Source organism: Hyaloscypha bicolor, assembly GCF_002865645.1.
Source record: "Hyaloscypha bicolor E unplaced genomic scaffold K444scaffold_118, whole genome shotgun sequence".
Classification (NCBI taxonomy): domain Eukaryota; kingdom Fungi; phylum Ascomycota; class Leotiomycetes; order Helotiales; family Hyaloscyphaceae; genus Hyaloscypha; species Hyaloscypha bicolor.
This window is the reverse complement of record NW_020194620.1, coordinates 1,306,214-1,319,514: the sequence shown is the minus strand read 5'-3', so window position 1 is coordinate 1,319,514 and position 13,301 is coordinate 1,306,214. Positions and strand designations below refer to the sequence as shown.

The following is a 13,301-nucleotide window of genomic DNA, read 5'->3' as shown; positions in this document are numbered from 1 at the left end:
GGCAGAATCCGCTGCCGCCCCTAGGCAGCGTATTATTTCGGAATGAATTCTTGAAATTCAACAAAAGATCGCTCGTCTGCTGAAAAGGATTTAGGCACGTGCTGGAAAGCCTTGGCATGACATGAAAGGAGTTCGCTTAAGCTCACAGAGGGACTGTCCATTGCGCTGCCATTAGCATTGCGCTTCCGTAATCAAATAGACACACAAAAACACAGTCAATTCAATGTCCGTATTCAAGTTTCCAAAATCTTGATTTGGTAGTCTAAAAACGCACGTTTCAGTACAATCCTGGTGACAACGCCCCCGCTTCCAATACCTTCAAAACTTGAAACACAACATGATTTTACAATGACAGAACTCCAAATAAACGCCTCCACTTCGTCGACGTAGCTTCAGCTGATGAAATCCCTCCTTGCGCTCGTCGTCCTTGAGCATATTGATGATCGTCAGACGTTGAACCGGGTCCTTCACTCCCTTGAATGCAACATAATTGGCGTACTTGGAGAAGGTGGTTCGAATCAATTGGTCGCCGTCGCCATCTTCATGGTTGATCATCGTTGCGTCTCCCCCATTGTCTTCCTGCTGCTCCTCCTCGGTTTCTGCTTCGTATTCGACATTCGAGGTTAAAGTCGAGTCTTCTTCGACTTGCGCCAAGACAGGAGTCTTCTTGACAGGGACTTTTTTGGCGAGCGTCTTCTTAGCAGTAATCTTCTTGACTGATGACTTCTTAGCTGGTGTCTTGACGGGAAGCCTAGCCTTAGCAATGCGCTTGCCGATGCGACCTGGAGGTGCTTGATGAGGAGCTACGCGACCAGAGCGCAAAGCGTGGCCTGGAATCGGAGGCGCTGGCGCGTCTTTAGCTGGGGTCTTTCTCGGAGGAGCCATTGAATAAAAGATTGAAGCCTTTGAAGTATGAAGGGCTATTGAAGGCTTATGATAAAGTGCGGCAAAATATTTGGTGCAAGAACCAGTGTGTCAAAAAAGTAATCAAGGTATTCCGAATATTCATGAATATTCATGATTAGCTTGAATAGAATATAATTACTGCAATGCTTAAATAATTTGATTAGATTAGAATATATAATCATGAATACTCATGAATACTTTGATTACTCTACACGTGACTATAGCATGTGATACGCTAGCCTGATTAAGTAGAGGCCCCGCTCTAGTGTCGCCTTAGCGCCACCTCGCTGCCTAATTAGTAGGCGAAAGGCTTGCAAAGACGATTCTAGATCGGGAGCCATACCTAATTAGGCTAGTATATCACGTGCGACAGTCACGTGTACAGTAATCAAAGTATTCATGAATATTCATGATTACCTTAATTAGAATCTGATTAGAATATAATTAGTGGGTATTTTTGATGAATAGATTAGATTACTAGCCAGTATTCTATTCTATTCTATTCATTTGACACACTGGCAAGAACGGGAGGAAACATTGAAAGGCTGATAGCTACTCGCGAAGCCTTATTATTTATATGCCCTTGCCCTACCCAAGCAGGCAAGTGTTAGTGTTTCCTTGTTTCATCATACACATAGATTGGCGATATTTACACTGGTAAAACTCTGAGCAATGCTTTTGAAAGATAACATTGGATCTATGACATAGAGTCTACATGTTCTCCCAGCTTGAAGAATCCAGGCTGCAACTTTTGAAATACACCTTCGGGATCCACTTCTTTCCTGATTCGTCTAAGCCTTCTCAGACTCTCATTTCCATAACCGCTAAACACATCTTGTTCCTCATACGCGTGGTTCTGAAATAGATATGGATGAAGCATTCCAAGTTCCTCTGCTCGCTGTCGAAACCGAGTTGTCAATCGCCGCATGAAGTTTGTCATCAACCAAATATCCGATTCAGAATTCCAATGCAAATTGATATTGACAACTAAAGCAAGATGTCAGCAACTCTGTTCCCTTCTGAGTATTCTTCGGGTGACTTACTAGTCAATGGTCCATCCTTGGGATCAATACCCAAAGCATTGCCACCACGAGTCTGCATTTTCCGCAATGTCTCAACTGTAAGTGGATTGTACACTATATAAATTTGCAAGCCCGCAGCTTTCTGTATCGAAAATACTTCTTCACAAAACGCATCTGCCAAAGCCAAGTGGATTGTGGCGTGGTTCTTCACAGTCACGGAACCAAAATAATTGTAAAAGCCGGGAGCGTTCATGATGTCCATCTTTTGTGACATCTGCAGTGTTGATCGCTGATAAATGTACGTTTCTCGCACATTAGACTGCTTAGAACTCAGTTCACCAGCGGGATAATGTAGACTGCTCGACAATTTGGGAAGTCCAGACCCGACGATTCTTTCTGATATCACGAATTGCCGTGTGGGAACGTGCCATCCGAAAGTTGTAGCAAGCTGCCATACTTCGCTCGGCATCTGAGCAGTATAGTCTTGCAACCTTTGGAAGATAACACCTAAGATACCAATGTCCCACAGTTGAAAGGTATACCAAGTGGGAGGATCTCTGAATGCCTCGATTACAACGCTTGTCACGATGGCGAAGTTGTTCCCACCTCCTCGCAAAGCAAAGAATAGGTCGGGGTAGGAATTATGGGTGACATTCACAAGTGTGCCATTCGCAAGTACAGCTTCGAAAGCAACGGCGGTGTCACATGACCAGCCGAAACGCTGTGAGAAGAAAGAGATGCCACCTTAATTATTCGGGTCAGTAACAAAGAAGGGTAGACGTGGATCAAGAACATACCACCAAGAATAGAACCAGTAACTCCCGTCAAGCTATTCCGTGTTCCAGTCGCCGACATGTTTCTCGGGTCCAATTCTCGATACACATCTGCCCAGACAGCACCAGCACCAACTTTGACATGCAATAAATCATTGTCGACAAGTTGCACTGACTTCATCCGTTGCATGTCAATAGTTATACCGCCCTCAGCATTCGAGGCATATCGGAAAGGCGAAGTCCCTCCAGCAAGGACTGCAAAGTGGCATTGGTATGCTTTGGCGACGGTGAGAATCTTTGATACAGCGAAGGCATCTTGTGGCTCAACTCTACATTGAGGAACTGATTCTGCTTGGAAGTTGGACCAGAGATTGGACTTGGCTGTCTGCCCGAAGAAGACTGAGCCGGGTAGGATCTCAGAAAGGTTCCGACACTGGTGAGTGAATCAGTGAGGAGGCTTTTGAGAAAGGATCACATGAAGACTTACTGCGCTGTCACATGGTAGTTGACCTCTGACGAAGGGAGAAATGATGGAAAGTACCACTACAGAGGCGATTGGCAACATTTCTGAAAAGGAATTGCCAGGAATACGGAGGGCTGGCGCGGTCAGTGATACTCCTTAGTCTTAATAGCGGAGAACTCGGAAGTATCTTGTTAAACATGCAGCTTACCCAGACACACGAATCCGTGTTTGACGTCTTACTTTACTCCGCGTGGCACAGGATAAGAGCATCCTGCTTTAGAACTCCACCGCCACACTTGTATGGTAACACTGCAGTCGTAGAAGCTTGCAACTACCGGTTCATCCAATAGGCAGTGCTGTAAAGATGATCAAGGGTAAGTCGAAGGTCACTAGTGCTTATTATCCTTCGATTATGTGAACCTGTACCATAGAAAGTAAATGGCGTGAACATTCCCGTTTCGTCAACCGCATATGAAGCAATAAATCACGCCTCGGTATGTTTCCTTCGATAAGTTGTATAGACCAGGGAGTAGCATGAGGCACAGTAATTGCTCCCTGTACGGGTGTAACAGTCCTAGCTCCGACTTTTTGATCGTTGCCAATTACAAGGGTGCTTGACTAGTCGATTTCACAGCAAGAAAAGTTGCTTCCGATTGGTTCCCGAATCCCGACACTACTCGGTCATCACAAAACTTCTTGGTAACACAAGTGAGAATTACAGTAAAATACAGAACTTACTTACACCCTTGATATATTTTGGCCCCAAGGACAATATTCAGTCCTGGCATGGTCATATGTGAGCGAAGTCGGGCGTGGCACTCAGACTGCCCCAGGAAACCACAAGTTACTCTTTCCTTGACACCAGTTATCTGTACCACACTTACTGTCATTGTCTGATTGAAGTCATGGAGGATGATGAAAAACAATCCAAACGTCTACTCTCCAGTGAGGACTCTGAGAACATACCTGCAGTCAAACATAGGCATTTGAAATCCCGAGTCAAAACACCTCAGTTTATTCTTCTTTGCGTGGTGTTTGAGATTGCACATTTTCTCCTTGTGTGGAGCGTATATGATGGAGTTCAGAGAGTGAGGAGTTCCAAGCTTCCTGACTTAGACGGCCGTAGGTCATCAGCAAAATCGGGAAGTTCTAGAAGTGCGTACTGACTTAGTTTGCTTCAGTTCAAAAACTCAAGGAACAAAATGTGCTGAAGGTTTTCAACAATGACAATAAATGGACAGAGGATACCGAGTTCGCAAACAATTTTTGGATGCACGAATTGATGCCGAGTAAGACTGCCACTATTATCATCTTTCGTGATGCTGAGCTTCTTTAACTGATATAACAGAATCCGCTATTCTTTCCTTGGATGCTAAATGGACTGCTTCTCAAGGAATACCACCTTCGGCTCCAACACCAGGCAAGCCAAATGAGATGGTCTACCAGACCGACGTCTTCCACAACCTTCATTGCCTCGTAGGTGCTGTCGAATGAGACTATTTTCACGTCTGCATTACTAAAGTCATCGAATAGTATCGAATGCGAAAACAACTTCTTTCAAACGAATCGCATCCCCACGATGGCCACATGCTTCATTGCTTGAACTACCTCCGACAATCATTCCAGTGTAATCCAGATCTGATGTTCGGAACAACTACGACTTATGAGGACTACGGACTACATGATGTACATGTGTGTCGAGACTACGATGCCATTTTGAAATGGGTGGACGGTCACAAGTGCGAAGGGTTCTGGGAATGGATGCGTGATGGATCGAAGGGGATAAAGGCAGACCCAACTTTGGCTGATCCAGATAGTAAGAAAGTTCAATGAAGGGGAAGTAGAAGTCCTGATGTAGTTCCATTTGTCGTGCTGCGATCGTTGCTCGGGATGTAGAGATAGGTTCATTTCAGAAGAAATCTTTACTATTGGAACCATACTTTATAGCATCTGAAAGTCTTGATACACTCCTGATCTGCAGGATGAAACCACTTTGTGATAGATTCCCTTTGACGTCAGTGGCTAGCCATTCAAATGATTCTCCCTGGGAGTGTCTCCCACGCCACTTGGATTGCCCAGACTTGCCTATTACATCATAGTTGGAGGCCAAATATTTATAAAATTCACTGTATTAAGTGCTAATTTAATTTACCAGATCACTCTATAAAATGGATGCAATTAACTCTATTTTCGTCAATATTGCAGCTAACACGGTAGGAAATCGCTCCCCCCCTTTTGGGTTATTGCCCCCGTGACGGGGTAAAGCGAATTGCAATACAGTAAGACGTTTATGTTTCCTGAGGATAGCCGGAACCCGGCTGATTTGCATTGCCGCAAGGGTTTTATCCCTGTAAACTGCGCATGCTTATCCCTTCGTCCGGTGAGACATTGCCAGGCGCTAGCAAGGGGGGTGTGGCTGCACGCAAGCCTCACCTCGCTTTATCACGCTTCAAGAGGCTTGCGTGCAGCCACACCCCCCTTGCTAGCGCCTGGCAATGTCTCACCGGACGAAGGGATACTCCCTGAAAGTAATTCGTACAGACCGGGATTGAAAAGAAAAACAGTGTGCCCCTGCAAATCCCTGCAACACCCCTGTTCTGCTCGCGTAGAATTCCTAAAATATGGATATACGCCCAAAGCGGTAATGACAGGAGGCCGACTCTAATTAGAATGCATAAGCACCCTCTCTGGGCAAACCCTAGAACGGGTGCTTATGCATTTGAGAATTTGATTCCCTTCTAGCCCCTTTCCCCCGCACTTAGCAAGCTAATTTTTGTAGTTTTATTATAAAGGCTTTCTTTTTCGGCTACAGTCGGTCCGATTCAAAAGCGACAAAAAAAAAATTATCCCTATAATACTAATTAATATAAATCGTATTAATTAAAACTATACTATATATTCTAGGAATTAATTTTATATTCTCAAAATTATAATATCTTTATTATTAAGGGAGATATAATACACGTAATTAAGCGAGCAAATATATTCGCATTTTATATAATCGTTTTTTACTTTGCTTGTCACGTGACTGCTTCCCTAAATCAATTACTCTTTCACGATTATATTAATATCTTAATAATTACAAATTTAATTAAATGCCTTTTTAAATACTTCTAATAGCTATTTTTATAAGTTTTTAAAAATATAAATAAGCTAATTTAATTCTTAATTTAATTATAATTCTTATTATAATTAAAAAAGCTATAATTTAAATAATTATTAATAAATAATATAAGAAACCCTCTAATATAAAGAATAATTCAAATAATTCAAATATTAAATTAAGTAATAAAATAAAGCTTAAAGATTCGATATTTTTTAAATTTAATAAAAGCTTTTTATTAATAATAATAAGACAATTATTTTAAAGAAGCTTATAATTATATAGTGAAATTAGAGACTTAAAAACCAAACTAGTAAGTTTCTTATCTTATTTTCTTATTTTTATATTATAAGATAAATATATTAATATTATTTCTAGCTTTTAAAAGCTTATATAACTTTAAATTAATAAAGAAATTAGTAAAGCTATTAAGAACTTAATAATAATATATATATAACTAGAAAATAAAAGATATTTAAATTATAAAGTAATTTAATAGGCTTAAAACTCTTATAATTATATATATTTTTTAAATAAAAGAAGCTATAATTTAATATTATTAGAAAGCTAATTAATATTTTTAGAAATATATAATTAAGAGAAAAGTAAAGACTTAAAAAAAAAGATAATAAAATAAATAAGCTATTTTTAAATACTTTTATTAGAAATATTTATAAAAATAATAAAATTTTAAATATATAAATAACTTATTAAAAAGTTCTTAGTAATATAAATATTAATTTATATTTATTTTAGTAATATATTTAATAATTTCTAAAGCTAAAGTAATATTAACTATTAGTATAGCTATTCTTTCGGGAGTTATATATATAGTTATAAGACTCGGGAAACGGGATATAGGTAATGAAATATAAGTAATAGGATATGGGATACGAGATATAGTTATATAATCTTATATTTTATAGGTAACTCGACTACTAGACTAGACCCTATTAGGCTTAGTAGATTTAGGAATTATATATTAATACTATAATACTATAATTCTTATTTCTGAATATTAACTATTTTACTAACTTTATATACTAAGTATTTTATATATATTATATATTATATTATATATTACTAGTAAACCAATATTAATTAGTTTATATATATAGATTAGAGAAGATTTTAGATTAGTTCTAAAAGTATTTAGTGGCCTAAAATAAATCTAATCTATTTTATATTAAAGAGGAGAACTATTTATTAATTTTATAAAAGTATTTAATAGCCTATAAAGAAAATATCTAGCTTTTACTAATTAATAAGCAATTAGCCATTTAATTATTTATCTATTTAATTTCTATTATTCTTTAAAAACCAACTTTTTCGGCCCTAAAACTACTTTCTTAGAAACTATCTTTTCTATTTATATAATACCCGAATTTATAGGACCTTCTTTCTGAAATATATATCTTATATATGCCCTTAAAGCTCTTTAACTATAACTTCGATTTTTCTATTAAATCGAGCCCTTTAAGCTTTAAATCCTCCCGGAATTATAATATTTTATTTCCTAAATTTCTTATTATAGTCGAAATTTTTAAGGGCGAAATATTTACTTTAATATTCTAATATCTTTATTACTGAACTCTTTATATAAACCTACTACAAATTACCTTACCTTTAAATCCCTCTTACTATAAATTATATATATATATTAGAAAGAAACTAAACTCGACTTAGTATAAATACTAATAAAAAAAAGAAACTAATTAAAAAATAGAAGAATAATATTAATCCCGTAATTATAATAAAGAATAATCTTTAGAAATATTTAATTACTAAGATATATTAATATATCTTATATAAAAAGAGTAATAATAATCTATAGAATCTATTCTAGAATAATTTTAAAAACTTTAATATTATAGTATTTAGTTAAATTAGTTATATACTATTATAAAGTTTCGAGTCCAATTTTAGTATAATAATATCTATATTAAATAGAATTATAAGAACCTTATTATTATATAATTCCTTATTAATCTTATTTAAAAGGAAATAAAATATATATAAAATAAAGCTAATATTATTAAAAATAGTTTAATTAGATTAGATCTTTTTAGGGATCTATTATATTAGTTTATTTTATTCTAAATAAAACTAAATATAAGAGAATTAGATATTCTTAATTAAGAAATCAAGCTATTTTTTTTTTTCTAAATTAAAGCTATTTACTACTTTTATTTTTATTACTACTATTATTACTATTAAGTTCGAAAATTTATTAATTAGTATTTACTATTATTATTAGGAAGCTTATTAGGAAAATAGTAAAGATATATTCTAAAATATAGAAATATAATAGATCTAATAATAGTTTTAATTATAAACTTACTATTTTTTTTTAATATTTACTAATATATAAAGCTTTTTTTACTATATTAAAGGAACTAATATAAGACTACTTTTATAATAACTAGCTCTTTTAATATATATATATAAAGGCCTATATAAATATTTATAGCTTCTTTAAAGGCCCCAGTTTTTATTATTAAAATTTAGATAAATGAAATACTATTACTTTAGTTATTATAATAATTAAATATCCTAAAAAGATAATATTTGAGCTTATTTAAATACTAATTAATAACCTATATTAATTATAATATAGCCTTATTTCTACTTTATAAAATACCGAATTCTTATATAATAAAATTATTATTTTCTATTAAGGCTTACTAATATACTAATATATAATTTCGGACTCTTCTAATAAACTCGGCTAGCTTATTAATAAGCTCTAATTATTAATTACTATTTATAAGAAGAAATAATAGATTAATATTGAAATCTACTTTATTAATTAATAATACTATTTTTAAAACCCTTTAAACTATTATTTATCCGAAAATTATTAATATAGATCTAGCTATAATTTCGGAACCTATAATAACTATTTCCAGTTCTATAATTATAATAATTATATTTCGAAGTTATATTTTATATATAAGAGATTCGAATACTATTTATAGAAATATATATTAGAGAAATAAAAGACTAAAAATATTACGGATATAGTATTTAGGGCTTAGAAAGTAAGATAGAAGATCTCTTATAAAAACGATTTAAAGCTAAGAAAGGGAAAACTAGAATATAGAAGGCTATAAAAAAGTATATATATTCTATAATATACTAGTCTATAAGGGGTTTAGCCTTCTAAATATCTCTAATATATTTTAAATATACTTTTCTAGTAAAGTAGCCGTATTATATATATCTAGAAAGCAAATAATAAAATATAGATAATAAGATATAAATAATTATATTAGGTAATTATATTAGCTAATAAGATTAAAAGCTAAATTATAATATTATTCTTTTATTTGAAATAAGCTTATTTCCGAGCTTTATAAAAGCCATTAATTTATTTAATTTCATATTATTTTTCTTTCTAAAGTAAACTAGTATTTCAGATATAGATATTATATATAAAAGACAAATGCTTTTAATATATAACTTAAAAGAATTTATTATTATTTCTATATAGTTTCGGGCAAGTATTATTTTTTATATAATTTAGCTAATATTATAAGTTTTATAAAGGTTCTAGTATATTAATATTATTATTATAGAAGCTCTATAAAACCAGGAAACTATTATTTAGTACTAAAGCTAGATATTATACTAGATTCTATACTTTAGTTTATTTTTTACTAGCTTAATTATAATAATTCATTTAATACTATATTTTTATTTACTATTTTCTAGTATTAATAGAGGTAATTCCGGATTTATTTAATCTAATAAAGAATTCTAAGAATTCTTTTATAGCTTCTTTATATAAAAGACTAGATATATTTTTATAATTTCTTATAGCTTTAAAAGAAATAAATAGCTATATTTTTCTAGAATCTCAAATAGATTCTTTATTTAATTTTCTAGCTTCTAGCTCGAATAATTAAATTTCTAATACTTTATAATAATTTATACTTTATTCCCGATTTTGAAATTAATTAAATAGTAGTATTTATTAGCTTATATTATATATTATTTCTATATTTACTTTATATAACTTTAAGTAAATTATTATAACTTATATAATTAATTTACTAATACTTTAGCTTTATTTCTATTTAGCTTCTTTTTAGATAAGCTAGCTTTAATAGGGGAGTTCTAATCTAGAGAAATATAAGACTTATAGCCCTTTTTAGTTATAAATAGAGATTAGCTAAGGGTTTTATACTAAAGAGAGACTTATTAAAAATTAATTATAGTAATTTATTTATTTTAATTATTCTAATAATAATTAATATATAGATATAATCTCTAATTAAAGTACTAATTAATAATCTTTATTTATTTATTCGTTTAAAAGTAATTAGCTATTAAGAGTTTGAGCTTAGTACTAATTCTCGTATAGAATTCGCTCTAAAAATCGAATATAAATTAGGGTTCCTAATCTAATATAATTATTTCTGGAATATTTACTTAGTATATTATATAAAATAAAAACAGGAGAACTAGCTACTTGGCTATAATTATATTTCGTACGAGAATTATAATTAGGTACTTGAATAAGTAATTTATAAATATACTAACTATATTATAGCCTGTTTTATTTTCTAAATAGTTCTTAAAGTCTATAATAATATATTACTAGAGATAATTAGAAACTAAAAGAAAATAAAGCAAACCAGGCTTCTTATTTCTTAATATATATAATCTCTTATAAATATAGTAATTATTATAGTATTAATTAATATTCTTGCCTATAAATAGCTAGTAATATTGCTTTTTAAATAACTAATAAAGCTTTATATATCTAGAATATCCAGAAAGGAATTTATTATATATTTTACGAATTAGGGCAATTTATAAAAGTAATTCGGGGCTTATTTCATTTTCTATAATATAAAATATTCTATAATATAAAAAAAGGCCGTTTTATAGTATTTAAATATTACTTTTAGCTTAAGCTATTATATATAGCTTTTCTAGATCTAGTAATATATAATTAGCTTATAAAATTTTATTTACTAGTTATAAGCTATTATATTTGGCAGGAGCTTCTAATAATACTTCTATAGGGATAACTATAGTAAAGGCTATTAGTAAAGCTTCTAAGAAAATACTTTTTTCTAGGGAAATTATATCTTTAATAGAAGTATATTTTTCCGGAAAATCTTTAGTATATACTTGGTTTTTAGAATCGAATTCCGGATTAAATAAGCCGATTTTATAAAGTATTACTATAAGCTATAAATTATAGATAATCTCTGAATTAATTTTATTTTTAGAAAAAAATACTTGAATTTATAGCTTTTTTTTAATCTAGCCCTAAATATTTATTTTATTTTATTTTTATAATAAAGTATTCGTTTATTTATTCGATTTTCCAGAATAATATATAAGTTTAAAATAATAGTAAAATAAGAGCTTAGCTTATCTAGCTTATTAAAAAAGAGTTTTTTAATAGTTATAAAGTATTCTAAGATATAATAATTAAAATAGACCTTAAAGAAAGTATTTTAAAGGCCTTTTAGCTTAGTTTTCTATTTTTCTAATATTTGTACTATAATAAGTATTTCCTTATTATATATATTATAATTAAGTTTTATCGGAAATATAGTTTTAGAAAAATAAGCTATAAAATACTAAAGGCCTGTTTCTGAATTTTATTAAAAGAATAGGCCAGTAATTATTTCTTTAGATATATTTGTTTTTACTATTATAAGCAAATCTGAATTATAGTATTATAAAACTAAAATAGAAATTATAGTTTTTTTTTAAATAATTAAAAGTCTCTTAATATTATTTGAATTATTTAAAGAAAATACTCTTTTTTATAAATAAAGTAAGAGATCTAATAATTCGTTTATATTCTCTAATAAAGTATTTATAGAAGTTATAGAAGCCGAGAAAGAACTATATATCCTTAATTATATTTAGGAATTACTAGTTATATATTATTTTAAATTTATTAAAATCTATTTTAATACTAGATATAAAAATAATAAAGCCCAAATATTTTATATATATAATTTTAAATTCTAATTTTTTAATATTTATTTAAAGGCTAGTAAAGTATAAATAGTCTAGTACTTTTTATATATATTATTTATACTTTATTAAATTCTCTAAATAAATAAGAATATTATTAAAATATATTATATAAAAGTTATTTAGATATTTAAAAAAATATATTATTTATATAATATTAATATATAGCCGAACTATTTATAAAGCCTTTCTCGAGAATATTATATTTATATATTCTATAATAGATATAAAATATTATTAGCTTCTAAGAATCCGGATCTATAGCTATATAATAGAAAGCTTAATAAATATTTAATTTAATATAAATCTTGGCTTTAGATAATTAATTTAAAATCTTATTAATAAATGAAAAGAAATATTAATTCTTTCGGGTAATATTATTTAAATAGCGGAAATTAATATAAAAGTATAAATTTCTATTTGCTTTCTTTATAAAAAGAACTAGTAAAGTAAAGAAAGCTTAACTAGCTTTAATAAAGCCCTTAGCCAGATTATTTTCTAAGAAACGCTTGATTTTCAGAAGCTCTTAAATAAACTATTACTAGAAAAATTAATATCTAATACTTTTAGTTTTATTTAGATCTTTAATCTGAATCTTGTAATTATATAGTCTATAAAAAAAGGATATTAGATTTCTTTTTAGAGAAAATAAAGGTATATTTCTTGAGTTCTAAAGGTAATATTCTTTAAAGCTATTAAAGCTTTATTTTTTTAGGTTATTAATTCTTTGGGCCAGAAATAACTTTTTTTTTTTTCGAGCTTTAAACTCTTTATTAATTTTCTAAATAAAGATTCGGCTAATAATATTCTCTTTTTTCTTAATTATATAGTTAAATACTATAAAGATAAAAATAGCTAAATCTAATATTTGCTCTTTATTAAGAATATCTTTCTGCCTTTTTAGCTTTTATTTAGGTATTATATCTTAATTAGGCTATAGAAGCTTCTTTTCTATAGTATTATATAATTTCTTTTAATTAATTCGAAAGAAAAAGAATTATTTGAAAATAATAGATTTCCAGAAATAG

General features: G+C 30.2%; 3 protein-coding genes across 3 annotated transcripts; 1 reads left to right on the top strand and 2 right to left on the bottom strand.

Annotated features, from left to right (window-relative positions):
• Nucleotides 1-228: 228 nt before the first annotated feature.
• Nucleotides 229-1,036, bottom strand: K444DRAFT_616259 (uncharacterized protein). The gene has a single exon (XM_024880892.1). It carries the CDS (start codon nt 883-885, stop codon nt 319-321), a length of 567 nt encoding a protein of 188 aa, XP_024733331.1. The 5' UTR covers nt 886-1,036; the 3' UTR covers nt 229-318.
• Nucleotides 1,037-1,578: 542 nt separating this feature from the next.
• On the bottom strand, nt 1,579-3,548 carry K444DRAFT_567030 (FAD-binding domain-containing protein). The gene is made up of 5 exons (XM_024877152.1): nt 3,373-3,548; nt 3,189-3,298; nt 2,726-3,134; nt 1,950-2,672; nt 1,579-1,893 (listed from the first exon to the last, which is right to left on the bottom strand). Exons 2-5 carry the CDS (start codon nt 3,264-3,266, stop codon nt 1,604-1,606), a joined length of 1,500 nt encoding a protein of 499 aa, XP_024733330.1. The 5' UTR covers nt 3,267-3,298; nt 3,373-3,548; the 3' UTR covers nt 1,579-1,603.
• A 480-nt stretch (nt 3,549-4,028) lies between these two features.
• On the top strand, nt 4,029-5,124 carry K444DRAFT_567026 (uncharacterized protein). The gene is made up of 4 exons (XM_024877151.1): nt 4,029-4,286; nt 4,346-4,453; nt 4,513-4,640; nt 4,698-5,124. The coding sequence occupies exons 1-4, from the start codon at nt 4,070-4,072 to the stop codon at nt 4,995-4,997; spliced, it is 753 nt and encodes a 250-aa protein (XP_024733329.1). The 5' UTR covers nt 4,029-4,069; the 3' UTR covers nt 4,998-5,124.
• The last annotated feature ends 8,177 nt before the right edge of the window (nt 5,125-13,301 follow it).